This window comes from Tachysurus vachellii, chromosome 4 (assembly GCF_030014155.1).
Source record: "Tachysurus vachellii isolate PV-2020 chromosome 4, HZAU_Pvac_v1, whole genome shotgun sequence".
In the NCBI taxonomy this organism is placed as follows: domain Eukaryota; kingdom Metazoa; phylum Chordata; class Actinopteri; order Siluriformes; family Bagridae; genus Tachysurus; species Tachysurus vachellii.
The window spans coordinates 32,107,539-32,125,049 of NC_083463.1; the positions used below are offsets into that span (position 1 = coordinate 32,107,539).

Sequence of the window (17,511 nt, forward strand, 5' to 3'; positions counted from 1 at the left end):
TATTTATTCTATAGTTTGAAGGACCTTCAGACCTTTCCATGTTGGTCCCCTGTGTTAGAGTGCGCTCTCATTTATTTGTTATTTATTTATTTTTAATCTTTCCTTTTGTGCACACAACATCTGCACTGACCTACAACAGCAGTGTAAACTTTTGTACACCAGTAAACACTATACTCACCTTTCCGTGATGCTTTATCCATCGACTCGGTGTGACAAATCAGATCCTCTGTGACATGGAGGAGAACAATGACCACATGAAGAAAGAAACACAGAGGGAAACACACTGGGGTTCATGACAGGCTAAGGGCCAGATGTTCAGTCATTGAAGAACAAAATGGTGAACTTGTCATCTGTTATACTGAAAAACTGTGTATGTGATAAATAAAAAGATTTAAATCTTGATCTTTAATATAACTTCACTGTTTACTGTGAACATGGAGGATTTTATCTCCTCATGTCACATCATCAATCTGCTGAGGTTTCAGCTTTTTTAGAAAAACACTGAGCTGTTTAACTGTTTAATATTATTATATTCTGTTTAGTGAAATGTTTTCTCAGTATGGTGTGTGTTAAAACCACAGACCAGTGGGAATTCACACCAGTAGCTTTGTGAAACGTTTAAACTGCTGCGTGATGTTTATTGAGTTTTGGAGGTGTGAAGTGAGCTGGTGATAGAAGACATTGGAGCCTGAAGAACATTTGTACAACAATTAATATACAGTGACCTTCAGCAATAGATTATTCCAGGTTGATGTTTCTGCTGCTTTAGGTGTAGATAAGAGAAGCTTTGAGTCTCAGTGAACATTTATTGTGTTATTACAGGAAAATAATCCACAACAAGGTGGTGTGATGCAGGTGAAGTGAAGTGTAATTATTCTAACCACCATGAAAGTGATTATTTCTCATAACAGCACATCCACAGGTGTTTTATTCCTCTTATACCAGAACGTTGTTTAGTTTTTCACCAGTTACTGATTGACCCATTATATGTCCCAAGGTGGTCCAGTGGCAAGGCCTCGTGCTCTAACCACTGTGGCCTGTGTTCTTTTTCCACGTAGAGATTATTTTTATTATTATTATTATTATTATTATTATTATTATTATTATTATTATTATAGAATTATATATGTGTACAGAGAGAGCACAAATATTTGTGTGTGTGTGTGTGCTTCAAGTAATAAGAATAAGAATAAGAATAAGAATAAGTGCATTTAATAATCATCTATAAGTAGATTAAGATTTTAATCTAGTTTGAAGGACCTTCAGATCTTTCCGTTGGTCATCTGTGTTCAGATGCCATCCTGGTAGCTCCATTTAGAGTGTGCTCTCATTTCTTTGTTATTTATTTTTATTTCTCCTTTTTAATTTAAACTTTTGTACACCAGTAAACACTATACTCACCTTTCCGTGTGTTTTGTGATGTTTTATCCATCGACTCGGTGTGACAAATCAGATCCTCTGTGACATGGAGGAGAACAATGACCACATGAAGAAAGAAACACAGAGGGAAACACACTGGGGTTCATGACAGGCTAAGGGCCAGATGTTCAGTCATTGAAGAACAAGATGGTGAACTTGTCATCTGTTATACTGAAAAACTGTGTATGTGATAAATAAAAAGATTTAAATCTTGATCTTTTATAAAACTTCACTGTTTACTGTGAACATGGAGTATTTTATCTCCTCATGTCACATCATCAATCTGCTGAGGTTTCAGCTTTTTTAGAAACACACTGAGCTGTTTAACTGTTTAATATTATTATATTCTGTTTAGTCAGAAGGGTTTTTTTCTCAGTATGGTGTGTGTTAAAACCACAGACCAGTGGGAATTCACACCAGTAGCTTTGTGAAACGTTTAAACTGCTGCGTGATGTTTATTGAGTTTTGGAGGTGTGAAGTGAGCTGGTGCTAGAAGACATTAGAGCTTGAAGAACATTTGTACAACAATTAATATACAGTGACCTTCAGCAATAGATTATTCCAGGTTGATGTTTCTGCTGCTTTAGGTGTAGATAAGAGAAGCTTTGAGTCTCAGTGAACATTTATTGTGTTATTACAGGAAAATAATCCACAACAAGGTGGTGTGATGCAGGTGAAGTGAAGGGTAATTATTCTAACCACCATGAAAGTGATTATTTCTCATAACAGCACATCCACAGGTGTTTTATTCCTCTTATACCAGAACGTTGTTTAGTTTTTCACCAGTTACTGATTGACCCATTATACGTCCCATGGTGGTCCAGTGGCAGGGCCTCGTGCTCTAACCACTGTGGCCTGGGTTTAATTTCCAGGTAGAGAACTAACCCAGTCACGGAGGGGTTAACTACCAGTGAAAACGGGAGGTTTCTGTCATGAAGGGTGTCCTGTGTAAAACCTGTACAAAAGCACATCTGTGTATGAGATGATCTGCAATAGTGACCACAAAAAGGGATCCACTGAAGGACAACGACAACTGAATGTAGTCTCACATCATACACTTCATTAGTTTATAATTATAATTAACCTTGTTTAATGTCTGTGAAACCTTTTAGCAGCTCCAGCATAACCAGCTGTGTTGTGTATATTGGTGTCAGTACAGTCTCTGGATACTGAGGCTGATGGCATGGGGAAGAAGCTGTTACTGTGAGGGTCTGATGGTTTCATGACCAATTGTCCAGAGGGTGAAAATTTTGCATGGGGGTCGTCCACCATCTGCTGCTGATATCTTTGCAGCTGCATCATGTGGTGTAAAAGCTTTCACTTTTGTTCACTGAGAGACTGGGCAGTGCTGATGTGTGTATAAGGTGTTAGTTTCATCATTAACCCCACTGTAACACGTGACCAGTGTACTGTACGTGACAGCAGTGTTATAAAAATGCGAGTATCTGAGACAGGAGAGCGAGAGACCAGACGGTTCTTCTACAGATAAAGATCTCTGTACAAAGATCTCCTCCTGTGATCATCTCACATCTTCTACTGAACTCCAACATCAAGTTCCAGCAGCTTGTGGTGAGAAAATCTCTCTCTTTTGTTTATTTTTTAAGGCATGATCTACTGTCTGTTAATTTAACACGACCAATAAAGAATAAACATTTTATACAAAGCAGGAATATATAATATATAAGTGCAAAATAACAAAAAGGTGACGAAATTAAAAATACTCAAAGTATCAGAAGAGATGAACAAAACAGGAATAAAAACTTTGCAGAAATCATCCAACAAACAGCAGACAAAAGTACAAACATCAACATTACACTTATCATATGATCTAATTCTTATCTGTTTATGGGCTGCTTTTGGCCCTGGGTCTAATACATGTGCAGTTTATTAAGATGTGTTTATTATGAGATGGACATTAATGTCCCTGTAAATATAAAAGAATAAAAGTCTATGTTACGTGGATCTGTGGAGATTCTCAGATTATTATTTTTAAAATAATTGTAATATTGATTTATTTTGATTTATCACTGTATTGTGTTATAATTAGATCTAAAGAAAATTCCAGGAGTGTAGTTATAGTTATATTTACAGTTAAAGTTATAGTTCGAGTTATAGTTTGTGTTTGACTGGTTACTTGATGCTTATTGGTCAGATAAAGTTAAAATTAACATGAATTATTCATTCATTCATTCATTTTCTACCGCTTATCCGAACTTCTCGGGTCACGGGGAGCCTGTGTCTATCTCAGGGGTCATCAAGCATCAAGGCAGGATACACCCTGGACGGAGTGCCAACCCATCACAGGGCACACACAGTCTCATTCACTCACACACTCACACACTACGGACAATTTTCCAGAGATGCCAATCTACCTACCATGCATGTCTTTGGACCGGGGGAGGAAACCGGAGTACCCGGAGGAAACCCCCGAGGCATGGGGAGAACATGCAAACTCCACACACACAAGGTGGAGGCGGGAATCGAACCCCCAACCCTGGAGGTGTGAGGCGAACGTGCTAACCACTAAGCCACCATCTCCCCCAACATTAATTATTAGAATTGATTATGTGATTAACAGAACAACAACTATTTAACATTCCATGAGCATGGATTAGTGAATAAAAGTCAATTAGTTAGTTGATGTAACCTTTAGATAATATATATATAGATTATGGGTCCAAGCACTGAATCTGTATCTGAGAACTCTTCTGTTATTTTGTCCCTTGTAGATTTCTGCTCTCTTGAGATCACCTCCTCACACACACTCATCACACTCTTCCTCATCACACACTCCTCCACCGTGTGTCAGGATGAAGCTCCTTGCTCTGGTGCTCCTGCTCTCCTCTTTCTCCTCACTGACCCTGATGGAGGTTGTTAAATCTTTTAAGGATGTATGTAGTGACTTCTTCATCAAGAAAGAAAATGACATCATCATCCCCACTATCTTCCCTGGAGATCGGTATAAGATGATTTGCCAGCGCTGGAAAAATAACTACAGGTTTGCCACCGTGTACGACACTGTGAGGAGGATCCCTGTTTACTCGGCTTACACATTCTCAGGGATAGAACAGAAGAGCCGCAAAAGAGAGTGGAAAATTGAACCACAGGTCAGTCAGTGAGTTTATTTCATTACTGAATCATTAACATGTGTAATATGTAAGTAATGAACTAAAGACTAGACACTGTTAGTGCAGTAAAACACAGTGGACACAAAGAGCAGCAAGTAAATACGACAGTTAAATGTGTCTCACTGGTTTAATAATGTTTTTATTTATCATGAAGAGTGTGTTGAGTGAGCTGATTAACGTCTTTGTGTTTATTTCACTACTCTTTCATTTCTCCTCCATAACAGCTGGAAGATATTACAGAGATGATTGTATTCCCGATTGAAGCAGGAAAAATATTTAACCAGGCTGTGGACTCTGATTATTCAGGTACAGGGTTTACTAGAGGTCACGTGTTTCCATATCAGTTTGCTGCTGATCAGGATCAAGCAGATTCCACCTTCACTTTAACTAACGTAGCTCCACAAACAGAGGACAGCAACCAAAAATGGGCTAAACAGGTGGAGGCCCCGATACGTAGAGAGATAAAACAGGGCTGCCAACTTGACCAAAATCACCGGGTGTACTTTGTGACCGGAGTCGTCCCAGGGAAGAACTGGATACCCATAAAAAGAGACGGAAAAGAATTTCAAGAAGGAATTAACATTCCCAGTCATTTTTGGAGCGCTTACAGTTGCACCAATAACAAAGGACAACTCGTAGCGAGGGCCAAAATCGCTGTGCTGGAGAACTTTAAAGTCAAACACTCCAACATTAAGGACCTGGATACTGAGCTCACTAATCTGTATAATTCACTTTTCAGTGTGTTTCCAGGATTAGACTTAAAGTAACATGCATACAGTGTGTGTGCGTGTGTGTGTGCGTGTGCGTGCGCGTGTGCGTGCGTGTGTGCGTGCGTGTGTGCGTGCGTGTGTGCGTGTGCGTGCGCGTTCGAATCAGCAACTTTCCTGTTAGAAACGTGTCAAAGCATCATAAAAAAATATCACTTTGTTGAGCTTCTTTTTCTTTTTCTCTGTTGTGCAAAAAAATCTTATAAATAATAAAACTCTGGTTAGTTTGATTCTCTTGCAATTAAAGCTTCTTATAAACAATATGCAAATATTATATTAAACAAATTAAGTACATTAATCTCTGTTAATTCTCCTGCAGATCTTTAATAAAACTTCACTGTTTGCTGTGAAACTAATGGATTTTGTCGCTTCATTTCATCACACTGAACAGTGACACCTTCTGTACACAGGATTTATTAGTAGTGTCATAGTGAACCAGCAGGTGGCGACATTTCACTACTGTGTACAGAGAGAGCGTTGTGTGTGTGTTTGTGTGTGTGTGCCTCATAAGTAATAATAATAATAATAATAATAATAATAATAATAATAATAATAATAATAATAAGTGCATTTAATAATCATCTATAAGAAGATTAATATTTATTCTATAGTTTGAAGGACCTTCAGACCTTCCCATGTTGGTCCCCTGTGTTAGAGTGCGCTCTCATTTATTGGTTATTTATTTATATTTAATCTCTCCTTTTGTGCACACAACATCTGCACTGACCTACAACAGCAGTGTAAACTTTTGTACACCAGTAAACACTATACTCACCTTTCCGTGATGCTTTATCCATCGACTCAGTGTGACAAATCAGATCCTCTGTGACATGGAGGAGAACAATGACCACATGAAGAAAGAAACACAGAGGGAAACACACTGGGGTTCATGACAGGCTAAGGGCCAGATGTTCAGTCATTGAAGAACAAGATGGTGAACTTGTCATCTGTTATACTGAAAAACTGTGTATGTGATAAATAAAAAGATTTAAATCTTGATCTTTTATAAAACTTCACTGTTTACTGTGAACATGGAGGATTTTATCTCCTCATGTCACATCATCAATCTGCTGAGGTTTCAGCTTTTTTAGGAACACACTGAGCTGTTTAACTGTTTAATATTATTATATTCTGTTTAGTGAAATGTTTTCTCAGTATGGTGTGTGTTAAAACCACAGACCAGTGGAAATTCACACCAGTAGCTTTGTGAAACGTTTAAACTGCTGCATGATGTTTATTGAGTTTTGGAGGTGTGAAGTGAGCTGGTGCTAGAAGACATTAGAGCTTGAAGAACATTTGTACAACAATTAATATACAGTGACCTTCAGCAATAGATTATTCCAGGATGATGTTTCTGCTGCTTTAGGTGTAGATAAGAGAAGCTTTGAGTCTCAGTGAACATTTATTGTGTTATTACAGGAAAATAATCCACAACAGGGCGGTGTGATGCAGGTGAAGTGAAGGGTAATTATTCTAACCACCATGAAAGTGATTATTTCTCATAACAGCACATCCACAGGTGTTTTATTCCTCTTATACCAGAACGTTGTTTAGTTTTTCACCAGTTACTGATTGACCCATTATATGTCCCAAGGTGGTCCAGTGGCAGGGCCTCGTGCTCTAACCACTGTGGCCTGTGTTCTTTTTCCAGGTAGAGATTATTTTTATTATTATTATTATTATTATTATTATTATAGAATTATATATATGTACAGACAGAGCACAAATATTTGTGTGTGTGTGTGTGTGTGTGTGTGTGTGTGCTTCAAGTAATAATAATAATAATAATAATAATAATAATAATAATAATAAGTGCATTTAATAATCATCTATAAGTAGATTAATATTTTAATCTAGTTTGAAGGACCTTCAGATCTTTCCATTGGTCATCTGTGTTCAGATGCCATCCTGGTAGCTCCATTTAGAGTGTGCTCTCATTTCTTTGTTATTTACTTTTTATTTCTCCTTTTTAATTTAAACTTTTGTACACCAGTAAACACTATACTCACCTTTCCGTGTGTTTTGTGATGTTTTATCCATCGACTCGGTGTGACAAATCAGATCCTCTGTGACATGGAGGAGAACAATGACCACATGAAGAAAGAAACACAGAGGGAAACACACTGGGGTTCATGACAGGCTAAGGGCCAGATGTTCAGTCATTAAAGAACAAGATGGTGAACTTGTCATCTGTTATACTGAAAAACTGTGTATGTGATAAATAAAAAGATTTAAATCTTGATCTTTAATAAAACTTCAACTGTTTACTGTTGTCAGGACTCAGCCCGGACTTTTGGCCATGTGCTTTTGTTGTTCCTCGTCACGTATCTGCCCCGCCTTCGTCTGCTCCTCCCTGTCACCACACCTGCTCCTTATTGTCATCATTGTCTTAACTGTATTTAAGTTAGCCGCGTTGCTGAATGCAGCGCGGCTCATTAGTTACGTTTCCCCTCGTCATGTCTAGCCTTTGTTAAATGTTGTCATCGTTTTGTTTCAGTTATTGTCATTTTTGTCTATGTCTTCCTGTGTTTATTAAAACCCTCTTCATTTGAAGCTATCCTGCATACGGGTCTGTCTCCTTCCGTCCCCGGTTGTGACAACTGTGAACATGGAGGATTTTATCTCCTCATGTCACATCATCAATCTGCTGAGGTTTCAGCTTTTTTAGGAACACACTGAGCTGTTTAACTGTTTAATATTATTATATTCTGTTTAGTGAAATGTTTTCTCAGTATGGTGTGTGTTAAAACCACAGACCAGTGGGAATTCACACCAGTAGCTTTGTGAAACTTTTAAACTGCTGCATGATGTTTATTGAGTTTTGGAGGTGTGAAGTGAGCTGGTGCTAGAAGAAAATAGAGCTTGAAGAACATTTGTACAACAATTAATACACAGTGACCTTCAGCAATAGATTATTCCAGGTTGATGTTTCTGCTGCTTTAGTTGTAGATATGAGAAGCTTTGAGTCTCAGTGAAAATTTATTGTGTTATTACAGGAAAATAATCCACAACAAGGTGGTGTGATGCAGGTGAAGTGAAGTGGAATTATTCTAACCACCATGAAAGTGTTTATTTCTCATAACAGCACATCCACAGGTGTTTTATTCCTTTTACACCAGAACATTACAGTTTTTCACCAGTTACTGATTGACCCATTATACGTCCCATGGTGGTCCAGTGGCAGGGCCTCGTGCTCTAACCACTGTGGCCTGGGTTTAATTTCCAGGTAGAGAACTAACCCAGTCACGGAGGGTGTGGGTCGTCCACCATCTGCTGCTGATATCTTTGCAGCTGCATCATGTGGTGTAAAAGCTTTCACTTTTGTTCACTGAGAGACTGGGCAGTGCTGATGTGTGTATAAGGTGTTAGTTTCATCATTAACCCCACTGTAACACGTGACCAGTGTACGTGACAGCAGTGTTATAAAAAGGCGAGTATCTGAGACAGAAGAGCGAGAGACCAGACGGTTCTTCTACAGATAAAGATCTCTGTACAAAGATCTCCTCCTGTGATCATCTCACATCTTCTACTGAACTCCAACATCAAGTTCCAGCAGCTTGTGGTGAGAAAATCTCTCTCTTTTGTTTATTTTTTAAGGCATGATCTACTGTCTGTTAATTTAACACGACCAATAAAGAATAAACATTTTATACAAAGCAGGAATATATAATATATAAGTGCAAAATAACAAAAAGGTGACGAAATTAAAAATACTCAAAGTATCAGAAGAGATGAACAAAACAGGAATAAAAACTTTGCAGAAATCATCCAACAAACAGCAGACAAAAGTACAAACATCAACATTACACTTATCATATGATCTAATTCTTATCTGTTTATGGGCTGCTTTTGGCCCTGGGTCTAATACATGTGCAGTTTATTAAGATGTGTTTATTATGAGATGGACATTAATGTCCCTGTAAATATAAAAGAATAAAAGTCTATGTTACGTGGATCTGTGGAGATTCTCAGATTATTATTTTTAAAATAATTGTAATATTGATTTATTTTGATTTATCACTGTATTGTGTTATACTTAGATCTAAAGAAAATTCCAGGAGTGTAGTTATAGTTATATTTACAGTTAAAGTTATAGTTTGAGTTATAGTTTGTGTTAGACTGGTTACTTGATGCTTATTGGTCAGATAAAGTTAAAATTAACATGAATTATTCATTCATTCACTCATCTTCTACCGCTTATCTGAACTACCTCGGGTCACGGGGAGCCTGTGCCTATCTCAGGGGTCATCAGGCATCAAGGCAGGATACACCCTGGACGGAGTGCCAACCCATCACAGGGCACACACACACACACACACACACACACTCATTCACTCACGCACTCACACACTACGGACAATTTTCCAGAGATGCCAATCTACCTACCATGCATGTATTTGGACCGGGGGAGGAAACCGGAGTACCCGGAGGAAACCCCCGAGGCATGGGGAGAACATGCAAACTCCACACACACAAGGTGGAAGCGGGAATCGAACCCCCAACCCTGGAGGTGTGAGGCGAACGTGCTAACCACTAAGCCACCGTGACCCCAACATTAATTATTAGAATTGATTATGTGATTAACAGAACAACAACTATTTAACATTCCATGAGCATGGATTAGTGAATAAAAGTCAATTAGTTGGTGGATGTAACCTTTAGATTATATATATATATATATATATATATATATATATATATATATATATATATATATATATATATATATATATATATACATAACAAGAGACGGAAAAGAATATCAAAAAGGAATTAACATTCCCAGTCATTTTTGGAGCGCTTACAGTTGCACCAATAACAAAGGACAACTCGTAGCGAGGGCCAAAATCGCTGAGCTGGAGAACTTTAAAGTCAAATACTCCAAAATTCATACATATATATATACATATTTTATGGGTACAAGCACTGAATCTGTATCTGAGAACTCTTCTGTTATTTTGTCCCTTGTAGATTTCTGCTCTCTTGAGATCACCTCCTCACACACATTCATCACGCTCTTCCTCATCACACACTCCTCCACCGTGTGTCAGGATGAAGCTCCTCGCTCTGGTGCTCCTGCTCTCCTCTTTCTCCTCACTGACCCTGATGGAGGTTGTTAAATCTTTTAAGGATGTATGTAGTGACTTCTTCATCAAGAAAGAAAATGACATCATCATCCCCACTATCTTCGCTGGAGATCGGTATAAGATGATTTGCCAGCGCTGGAAAAATAACTACAGGTTTGCCACCGTGTACGACACTGTGAGGAGGATCCCTGTTTACTCGGCCTACACATTCTCAGGGATAGAACAGAAGACCCGCAGCAATGAGTGGAAAATTGAACCACAGGTCAGTCAGTGTGTTTATTTCATTACTGAATCATTAACATGTGTAATATGTAAGTAATGAACTAAAGACTAGACACTGTTAGTGCAGTAAAACACAGTGGACACAAAGAGCAGCAAGTAAATACGACAGTTAAATGTGTCTCACTGGTTTAATAATGTTTTTATTTATCATGAAGAGTGTGAGTTCGGATAAGCGGTAGAAGATGAATGAATGAATGAATGAATGAAGAGTGTGTTGAGTGAGCTGATTAACGCCTTTGTGTTTATTTCACTACTCTTTCATTTCTCCTCCATAACAGCTGGAAGATATTACAGAGATGATTGTATTCCCGAGTGAAGCAGGAAAAATATTTAACCAGGCTGTGAACTCTGATTATTCAGGTACAGGGTTTACTAGAGGTCACGTGTTTCCATATCAGTTTGCTGCTGATCAGGATCAAGCAGATTCCACCTTCACTTTAACTAACGTAGCTCCACAAACAAAGGACAGCAACCAAAAATGGGCTAAACAGGTGGAGGCCCCGATACGTAAAGCGATAAAACAGGGCTGCACACTTGACCAAAATCACCGGGTGTACTTTGTGACCGGAGTCGTCCCAGGGAATAACTGGATACCCATAAAAAGAGACGGAAAAGAATATCAAAAAGGAATTAACATTCCCAGTCATTTTTGGAGCGCTTACTGTTGCACCAATAACAAAGGACAACTCGTAGCGAGGGCCAACATCGCTGAGCTGGAGAACTTTAAAGTCAAATACTCCAAAATTCAGCACCTGAATACTGAGCTCACTAATCTGTATAATTCACCTTTCAGTGTGTTTCCAGGATTAGACTTAAAGTAACATGCATACAGTGTGTGTGCGTGTGTGTGTGCGTGTGTGTGTGCGTGTGCTTGCGCGTGCGCGTGTGCGTGCGCGCGTGCGTGCGTGTGTGTTCAAATCAGCAACTTTCCTGTTAGAAACGTGTCAAAGCATCATAAAAATATATCACTTTGTTGAGCTTCTTTTTCTTTTTCTCTTTTGTGCAAAAAAATCTTAAAAATAATAAAACTCTGGTTAGTTTGATTCTCTTGCAATTAAAGCTTCTTATAAACAATATGCAAATATTATGTTAAACAAATTGAGTACATTAATCTCTGTTAATTCTCCTGCAGATCTTTAATAAAACTTCACTGTTTGCTGTGAAACTAATGGATTTTGTCCCTTCATTTCATCACACTGAACAGTGACACCTTCTGTACACAGGATTTATTAGTAGTGTCATAGTCAACCAGCAGGTGGAGACATTTCACTACTGTGTACAGAGAGAGCGTTGTGTGTGTGTTTGTGTGTGTGTGCCTCATAAGTAGTAATAATAATAAGTAATAATAAGTAATAATACGGGGGGGGCACGGTGGCTTACTGGTTAGCACGTTCGCCTCACACCTCCAGGGTCGGGGTTCGATTCCCGCCTCCACCTTGTGTGTGTGGAGTTTGCATGTTCTCCCCGTGCCTCGGGGGTTTCCTCCGGGTACTCCGGTTTCCTCCCCCGGTCCAAAGACATGCATGGTAGGTTGATTGGCATCTCTGGAAAATTTTCCCTAGTGTGTGATTGTGTGAGTGAATGAGTGTGTGTGTGTGCCCTGTGATGGGTTGGCACTCCGTCCAGGGTGTATCCTGCCTTGATGCCCGATGACGCCTGAGATAGGCACAGGCTCCCCGTGACCCGAGGTAGTTCGGATAAGCGGTAGAAGATGAATGAATAAAAATAATAATAATAAGTGCATTTAATAATCATCTATAAGAAGATTAATATTTATTCTATAGTTTGAAGGACCTTCAGACCTTTCCATGTTGGTCCCCTGTGTTAGAGTGCGCTCTCATTTATTTGTTATTTATTTATTTTTAATCTCTCCTTTTGCACACACAACATCTGCACTGACCTACAACAGCAGTGTAAACTTTTGTACACCAGTAAACACTATACTCACCTTTCCGTGATGCTTTATCCATCGACTCGGTGTGACAAATCAGATCCTCTGTGACATGGAGGAGAACAATGACCACATGAAGAAAGAAACACAGAGGGAAACACACTGGGGTTCATGACAGGCTAAGGGCCAGATGTTCAGTCACTGAAGAACAAGATGGTGAACTTGTCATCTGTTATACTGAAAAACTGTGTATGTGATAAATAAAAAGATTTAAATCTTGATCTTTTATAAAACTTCACTGTTTACTGTGAACATGGAGGATTTTATCTCCTCATGTCACATCATCAATCTGCTGAGGTTTCAGCTTTTTTAGAAACACACTGAGCTGTTTAACTGTTTAATATTATTATATTCTGTTTAGTCAGAAGGGTTTTTTTCTCAGTATGGTGTGTGTTAAAACCACAGACCAGTGGGAATTCACACCAGTAGCTTTGTGAAACTTTTAAACTGCTGCATGATGTTTATTGAGTTTTGGAGGTGTGAAGTGAGCTGGTGCTAGAAGACATTAGAGCTTGAAGAACATTTGTACAACAATTAATACACAGTGACCTTCAGCAATAGATGATTCCAGGTTGATGTTTCTGCTGCTTTAGTTGTAGATATGAGAAGCTTTGAGTCTCAGTGAAAATTTATTGTGTTATTACAGGAAAATAATCCACAACAGGGCGGTGTGATGCACGTGAAGTGAAGTGGAATTATTCTAACCACCATGAAAGTGTTTATTTCTCATAACAGCACATCCACAGGTGTTCTATTCCTTTTACACTAGAACATTACAGTTTTTCACCAGTTACTGATTGACCCATTATACGTCCCATGGTGGTCCAGTGGCAGGGCCTCGTGCTCTAACCACTGTGGCCTGGGTTTAATTTCCAGGTAGAGAACTAACCCAGTCACGGAGGGGTTAACTACCAGTGAAAATGGGAGGTTTCTGTCATGAAGGGTGTCCTGTGTAAAACCTGTACAAAAGCACATCTGTGTATGAGATGATCTGCAGTAGTGACCACAAAAAGGGATCCACTGAAGGACAACGACAACTGAATGTAGTCTCACATCATACACTTCATTAGTTTATAATTATATTTAACCTTGTTTAATGTCTGTGAAACCTTATAGCAGCTCCAGCATAACCAGCTGTGTTGTGTATATTGGTGTCAGTACAGTCTCTGGATACTGAGGCTGATGGCATGGGGAAGAAGCTGTTACTGTGAGGGTCTGATGGTTTCATGACCAATTTTCCAGAGGGTGAAGATTTTGCATGGGGGTCGTCCACCATCTGCTGCTGATATCTTTGCAGCTGCATCATGTGGTGTAAAAGTTTTCACTTTTGTTCACTGAGAGACTGGGCAGTGCTGATGTGTGTATAAGGTGTTAGTTTCATCATTAACCCCACTGTAACACGTGACCAGTGTACGTGACAGCAGTGTTATAAAAAGGCGAGTATCTGAGACAGAAGAGCGAGAGACCAGACGGTTCTTCTACAGATAAAGATCTCTGTACAAAGATCTCCTCCTGTGATCATCTCACATCTTCTACTGAACTCCAACATCAAGTTCCAGCAGCTTGTGGTGAGAAAATCTCTCTCTTTTGTTTATTTTTTAAGGCATGATCTACTGTCTGTTAATTTAACACGGCCAATAAAGAATAAACATTTTATACAAAGCAGGAATATATAATATATAAGTGCAAAATAACAAAAAGGTGACGAAATTAAAAATACTCAAAGTATCAGAAGAGATGAACAAAACAGGAATAAAAACTTTGCAGAAATCATCCAACAAACAGCAGACAAAAGTACAAACATCAACATTACACTTATCATATGATCTAATTCTTATCTGTTTATGGGCTGCTTTTGGCCCTGGGTCTAATACATGTGCAGTTTATTAAGATGTGTTTATTATGAGATGGACATTGATGTCTCTGTAAATATAAAAGAATAAAAGTCTATGTTACGTGGATCTGTGGAGATTCTCAGATTATTATTTTTAAAATAATTGTAATATTGATTTATTTTGATTTATCACTGTATTGTGTTATACTTAGATCTAAAGAAAATTCCAGGAGTGTAGTTATAGTTATATTTATATTTATAGTTATAGTTTGAGTTATAGTTTGTGTTTGACTGGTTACTTGATGCTTATTGGTCAGATAAAGTTAAAATTAACATGAATTATTCATTCATCTTCTACCGCTTATCCGAACTTCTCGGGTCACGGGGAGCCTGTGCCTATCTCAGGAGTCATCGGGCATCAAGGCAGGATACACCCTGGACGGAGTGCCAACCCATCGCAGGGCACACACACACACACACACACACACACACACACTACGGACAATTTTCCAGAGATGCCAATCAACCTACCATGCATGTCTTTGGACCGGGGGAAGAAACCGGAATACCCAGAGGAAACCCCCGAAGGCACGGGGAGAACATGCAAACTCCACACACAAGGCGGAGGCGGGAATCGAACCCCCAACCCTGGAGGTGTGAGGCGAACGTGCTAACCACTAAGCCACCGTGCCCCCCTAGGGTAATCATGTTTTATTAATATTACTTTTTACATTTTTTCCATACTAACAAAAAATTTCAAAGGAACACTTGTTAGTAGGCAGTACTGATTACCATCTACCCAAAACCCAACACCATCGAGGGCTGTCTCACTGTTATCCCATTATAGTCCTATAATAATCACCAGCCATCTATCTGACCTCACTCAGTCTGCTCCAGCTGATGGAGTCACACCAATGGGCCTTTATCCAGGTTAAAGCAGCTCTTTGAGCCCCTCATAAAGTATCTGATGAAAGGAAACCTTTTAGGGCTGAAAGAGTTATTACACACTACAGCTACTGTATATTAAACATACCGTTTTCAACAATACCTAATGGAACATTGGACGTTTGATTTCACCTATCAAAAGAAGTCTTTGTTTGATGTTTGGTCGCGGCGCCGCTCAACATTTCAAATCCATCAATCAATGACTAGAAAGAGTTGAGTGGTAGAGAAGTATACTAAAGCAGACTAATAATAAAACATCACATTTCGGTAAGTTTTGAGATTAAACATCAGGATTTAGTTTTCCAGAAAAATATTTCGAAAGTTATGTTGTTATATAAATTGACGTTAGACGCCATTAACAGATTAATCAGACAAGAGAGATTGGTTCGTTCCCCAGTTTAGCCATAATATACATAATATACCTATAGTTACCCTGGGCCACCCCCCCTGGCCACCCCATGTATAAAACTCTAGTTCCGCCACTGAAGCAGAGGGAGCGCGCGAACTAACTAATAAACCTTAACAGTCGTGACGAAACATGGAAGGTGCTACAATAATTAACCAAAAATAATTAAGTTCGGGTACCGGGATTTTGTGATGGACAGGACTCCCTGCAGTTTTGGGCTGTGAACAGACACCCTCCCCTCTTTGTTCAAGGTAGCAGTAAGAGTTATGGCCATCCCTGCATCAGGTGCACCTGTTGAACGTGTATTCAGCCATGGTGGGGTGATAATGCGACCACATCGCTCACAATTGAGTAACAAAGTTATATCAAATTCAATTTTTTGCAAGTGCAATGTGTAAATGTTTGGTCACTGTTTCTGTGGAAATGTCAGCTGTTTTGCAATAGCATTTATAATTGGTCTTCAGTGTTAGGCTTTGAGTGTGTATATATTAGTGTGTATATATTAGTGTTAGAATATGACTGTGCTTGTAACGCTGAGTTTTTTATTTTTATATTTATGTATATATATATAAAAATAAAAAACTCAGCGTTACAAGCACAGTCATATTCTTGTCTCGCATGCACACGCGCACACATTCAATTTAAAAGGATAGTTCACGCAAAAATGAAAATTCTGTTATCTTTTTCTCACCCTCATGATGTTACAAACCTGTATAATTTTTTTGTTCTGATGAACACGGAGGAAGATATTTTAAGGAATGTTTGTAACCAAACCATTCATGAGCCCCATTCACTTCTATAGTATTCTTTTTTCTCAAAATATCTACATGTGTTTTCATCAAAACAAAGAAATTTATACAGGTTTGTAACATCATGAGGGCGAGAAAATGATGACAGAATTTTCATTTTTAGGTGAACTATCCCTTTAATATTAATGAATTACACTCACTCCAATCATCTCTCTCTCTCTCTCTCTCTCTCTCTCTCTCTCTCTCTCTCTCCAATAGTTAATTCACTTCAAGGTTTGTGTGATTCAATAATTTACATTTTTTGATTGACGTGATTGATTGTTGTTGTTATTCTGTTGTTAAAAAGGAAGGATCTAATTTAAGGATGTGTTCATGTCCCATTAAAAGGTGAATGCCTGTTCAAAAAATGCCATTTTGTTGCATAGAAACCATTGTACTTTTTTATATCTACTTTTCCATGGTCTTCTGCCATGTTTGAGGCGTATTGAAACTTTTCATGCTGTTATTTTGGCCTTATTTCAGTTACATTTACATCTTATTCTTTGTAGTTTTGATTTTTATTCATTTTTAATTTTTTATTGTATTTACAACTCGCCTGTATGTGGACACCTTTTAAAAATAAATGCATATAATCATTTTTTGTTGCAAATAAAACTCTCATAGAGTTTTAAATACTGTAAATACCATAAATACAGTAGATTTAACTTTAATATATACATTTAGTTAAATCATCAAACATCTGTATGACTTGCCAGTGACTTGCTTGACTCAAGCTATGACTTGACTTGAATTGCTTGACATAAAGCAGTGACTTGACTTGACTTGACTTGACACTCACAAAAATTGACTCGGACTTGCTTAAGACTTGAAGGTTAAGACTTGAGACTTACAGTACTTGTGACTTGCACATGTGTGACTTACTCCCACCTCTGCCTAAAAGCGA

General features: G+C 38.5%; 2 protein-coding genes across 2 annotated transcripts; both read left to right on the forward strand.

Moving 5' to 3' along the window:
- Positions 1-2,851: 2,851 nt before the first annotated feature.
- Positions 2,852-5,329, forward strand: LOC132844061 (endonuclease domain-containing 1 protein-like). The gene is made up of 3 exons (XM_060867221.1): positions 2,852-2,988; positions 4,149-4,526; positions 4,772-5,329. Exons 2-3 carry the CDS (start codon positions 4,230-4,232, stop codon positions 5,312-5,314), a joined length of 840 nt encoding a protein of 279 aa, XP_060723204.1. The 5' UTR covers positions 2,852-2,988; positions 4,149-4,229; the 3' UTR covers positions 5,315-5,329.
- Positions 5,330-8,731: 3,402 nt separating this feature from the next.
- LOC132844062 (endonuclease domain-containing 1 protein-like) lies at positions 8,732-11,726 on the forward strand. The gene is made up of 3 exons (XM_060867222.1): positions 8,732-8,876; positions 10,286-10,663; positions 10,962-11,726. The coding sequence occupies exons 2-3, from the start codon at positions 10,367-10,369 to the stop codon at positions 11,502-11,504; spliced, it is 840 nt and encodes a 279-aa protein (XP_060723205.1). The 5' UTR covers positions 8,732-8,876; positions 10,286-10,366; the 3' UTR covers positions 11,505-11,726.
- The last annotated feature ends 5,785 nt before the right edge of the window (positions 11,727-17,511 follow it).

What these genes read in the sequence shown, in the direction of transcription:
- LOC132844061 (XM_060867221.1), top strand. Translation starts at nt 4,230, where the DNA reads ATGAAGCTCCTTGCTCTGGTGCTCCTGCTCTCCTCTTTCTCCTCACTG. An exon ending in AGTGGAAAATTGAACCACAG is followed by an intron (nt 4,527 to 4,771) that starts GTCAGTCAGTGA and finishes CCTCCATAACAG; the next exon opens with CTGGAAGATATTACAGAGAT.
- LOC132844062 (XM_060867222.1), top strand. Translation starts at nt 10,367, where the DNA reads ATGAAGCTCCTCGCTCTGGTGCTCCTGCTCTCCTCTTTCTCCTCACTG. An exon ending in AGTGGAAAATTGAACCACAG is followed by an intron (nt 10,664 to 10,961) that starts GTCAGTCAGTGT and finishes CCTCCATAACAG; the next exon opens with CTGGAAGATATTACAGAGAT.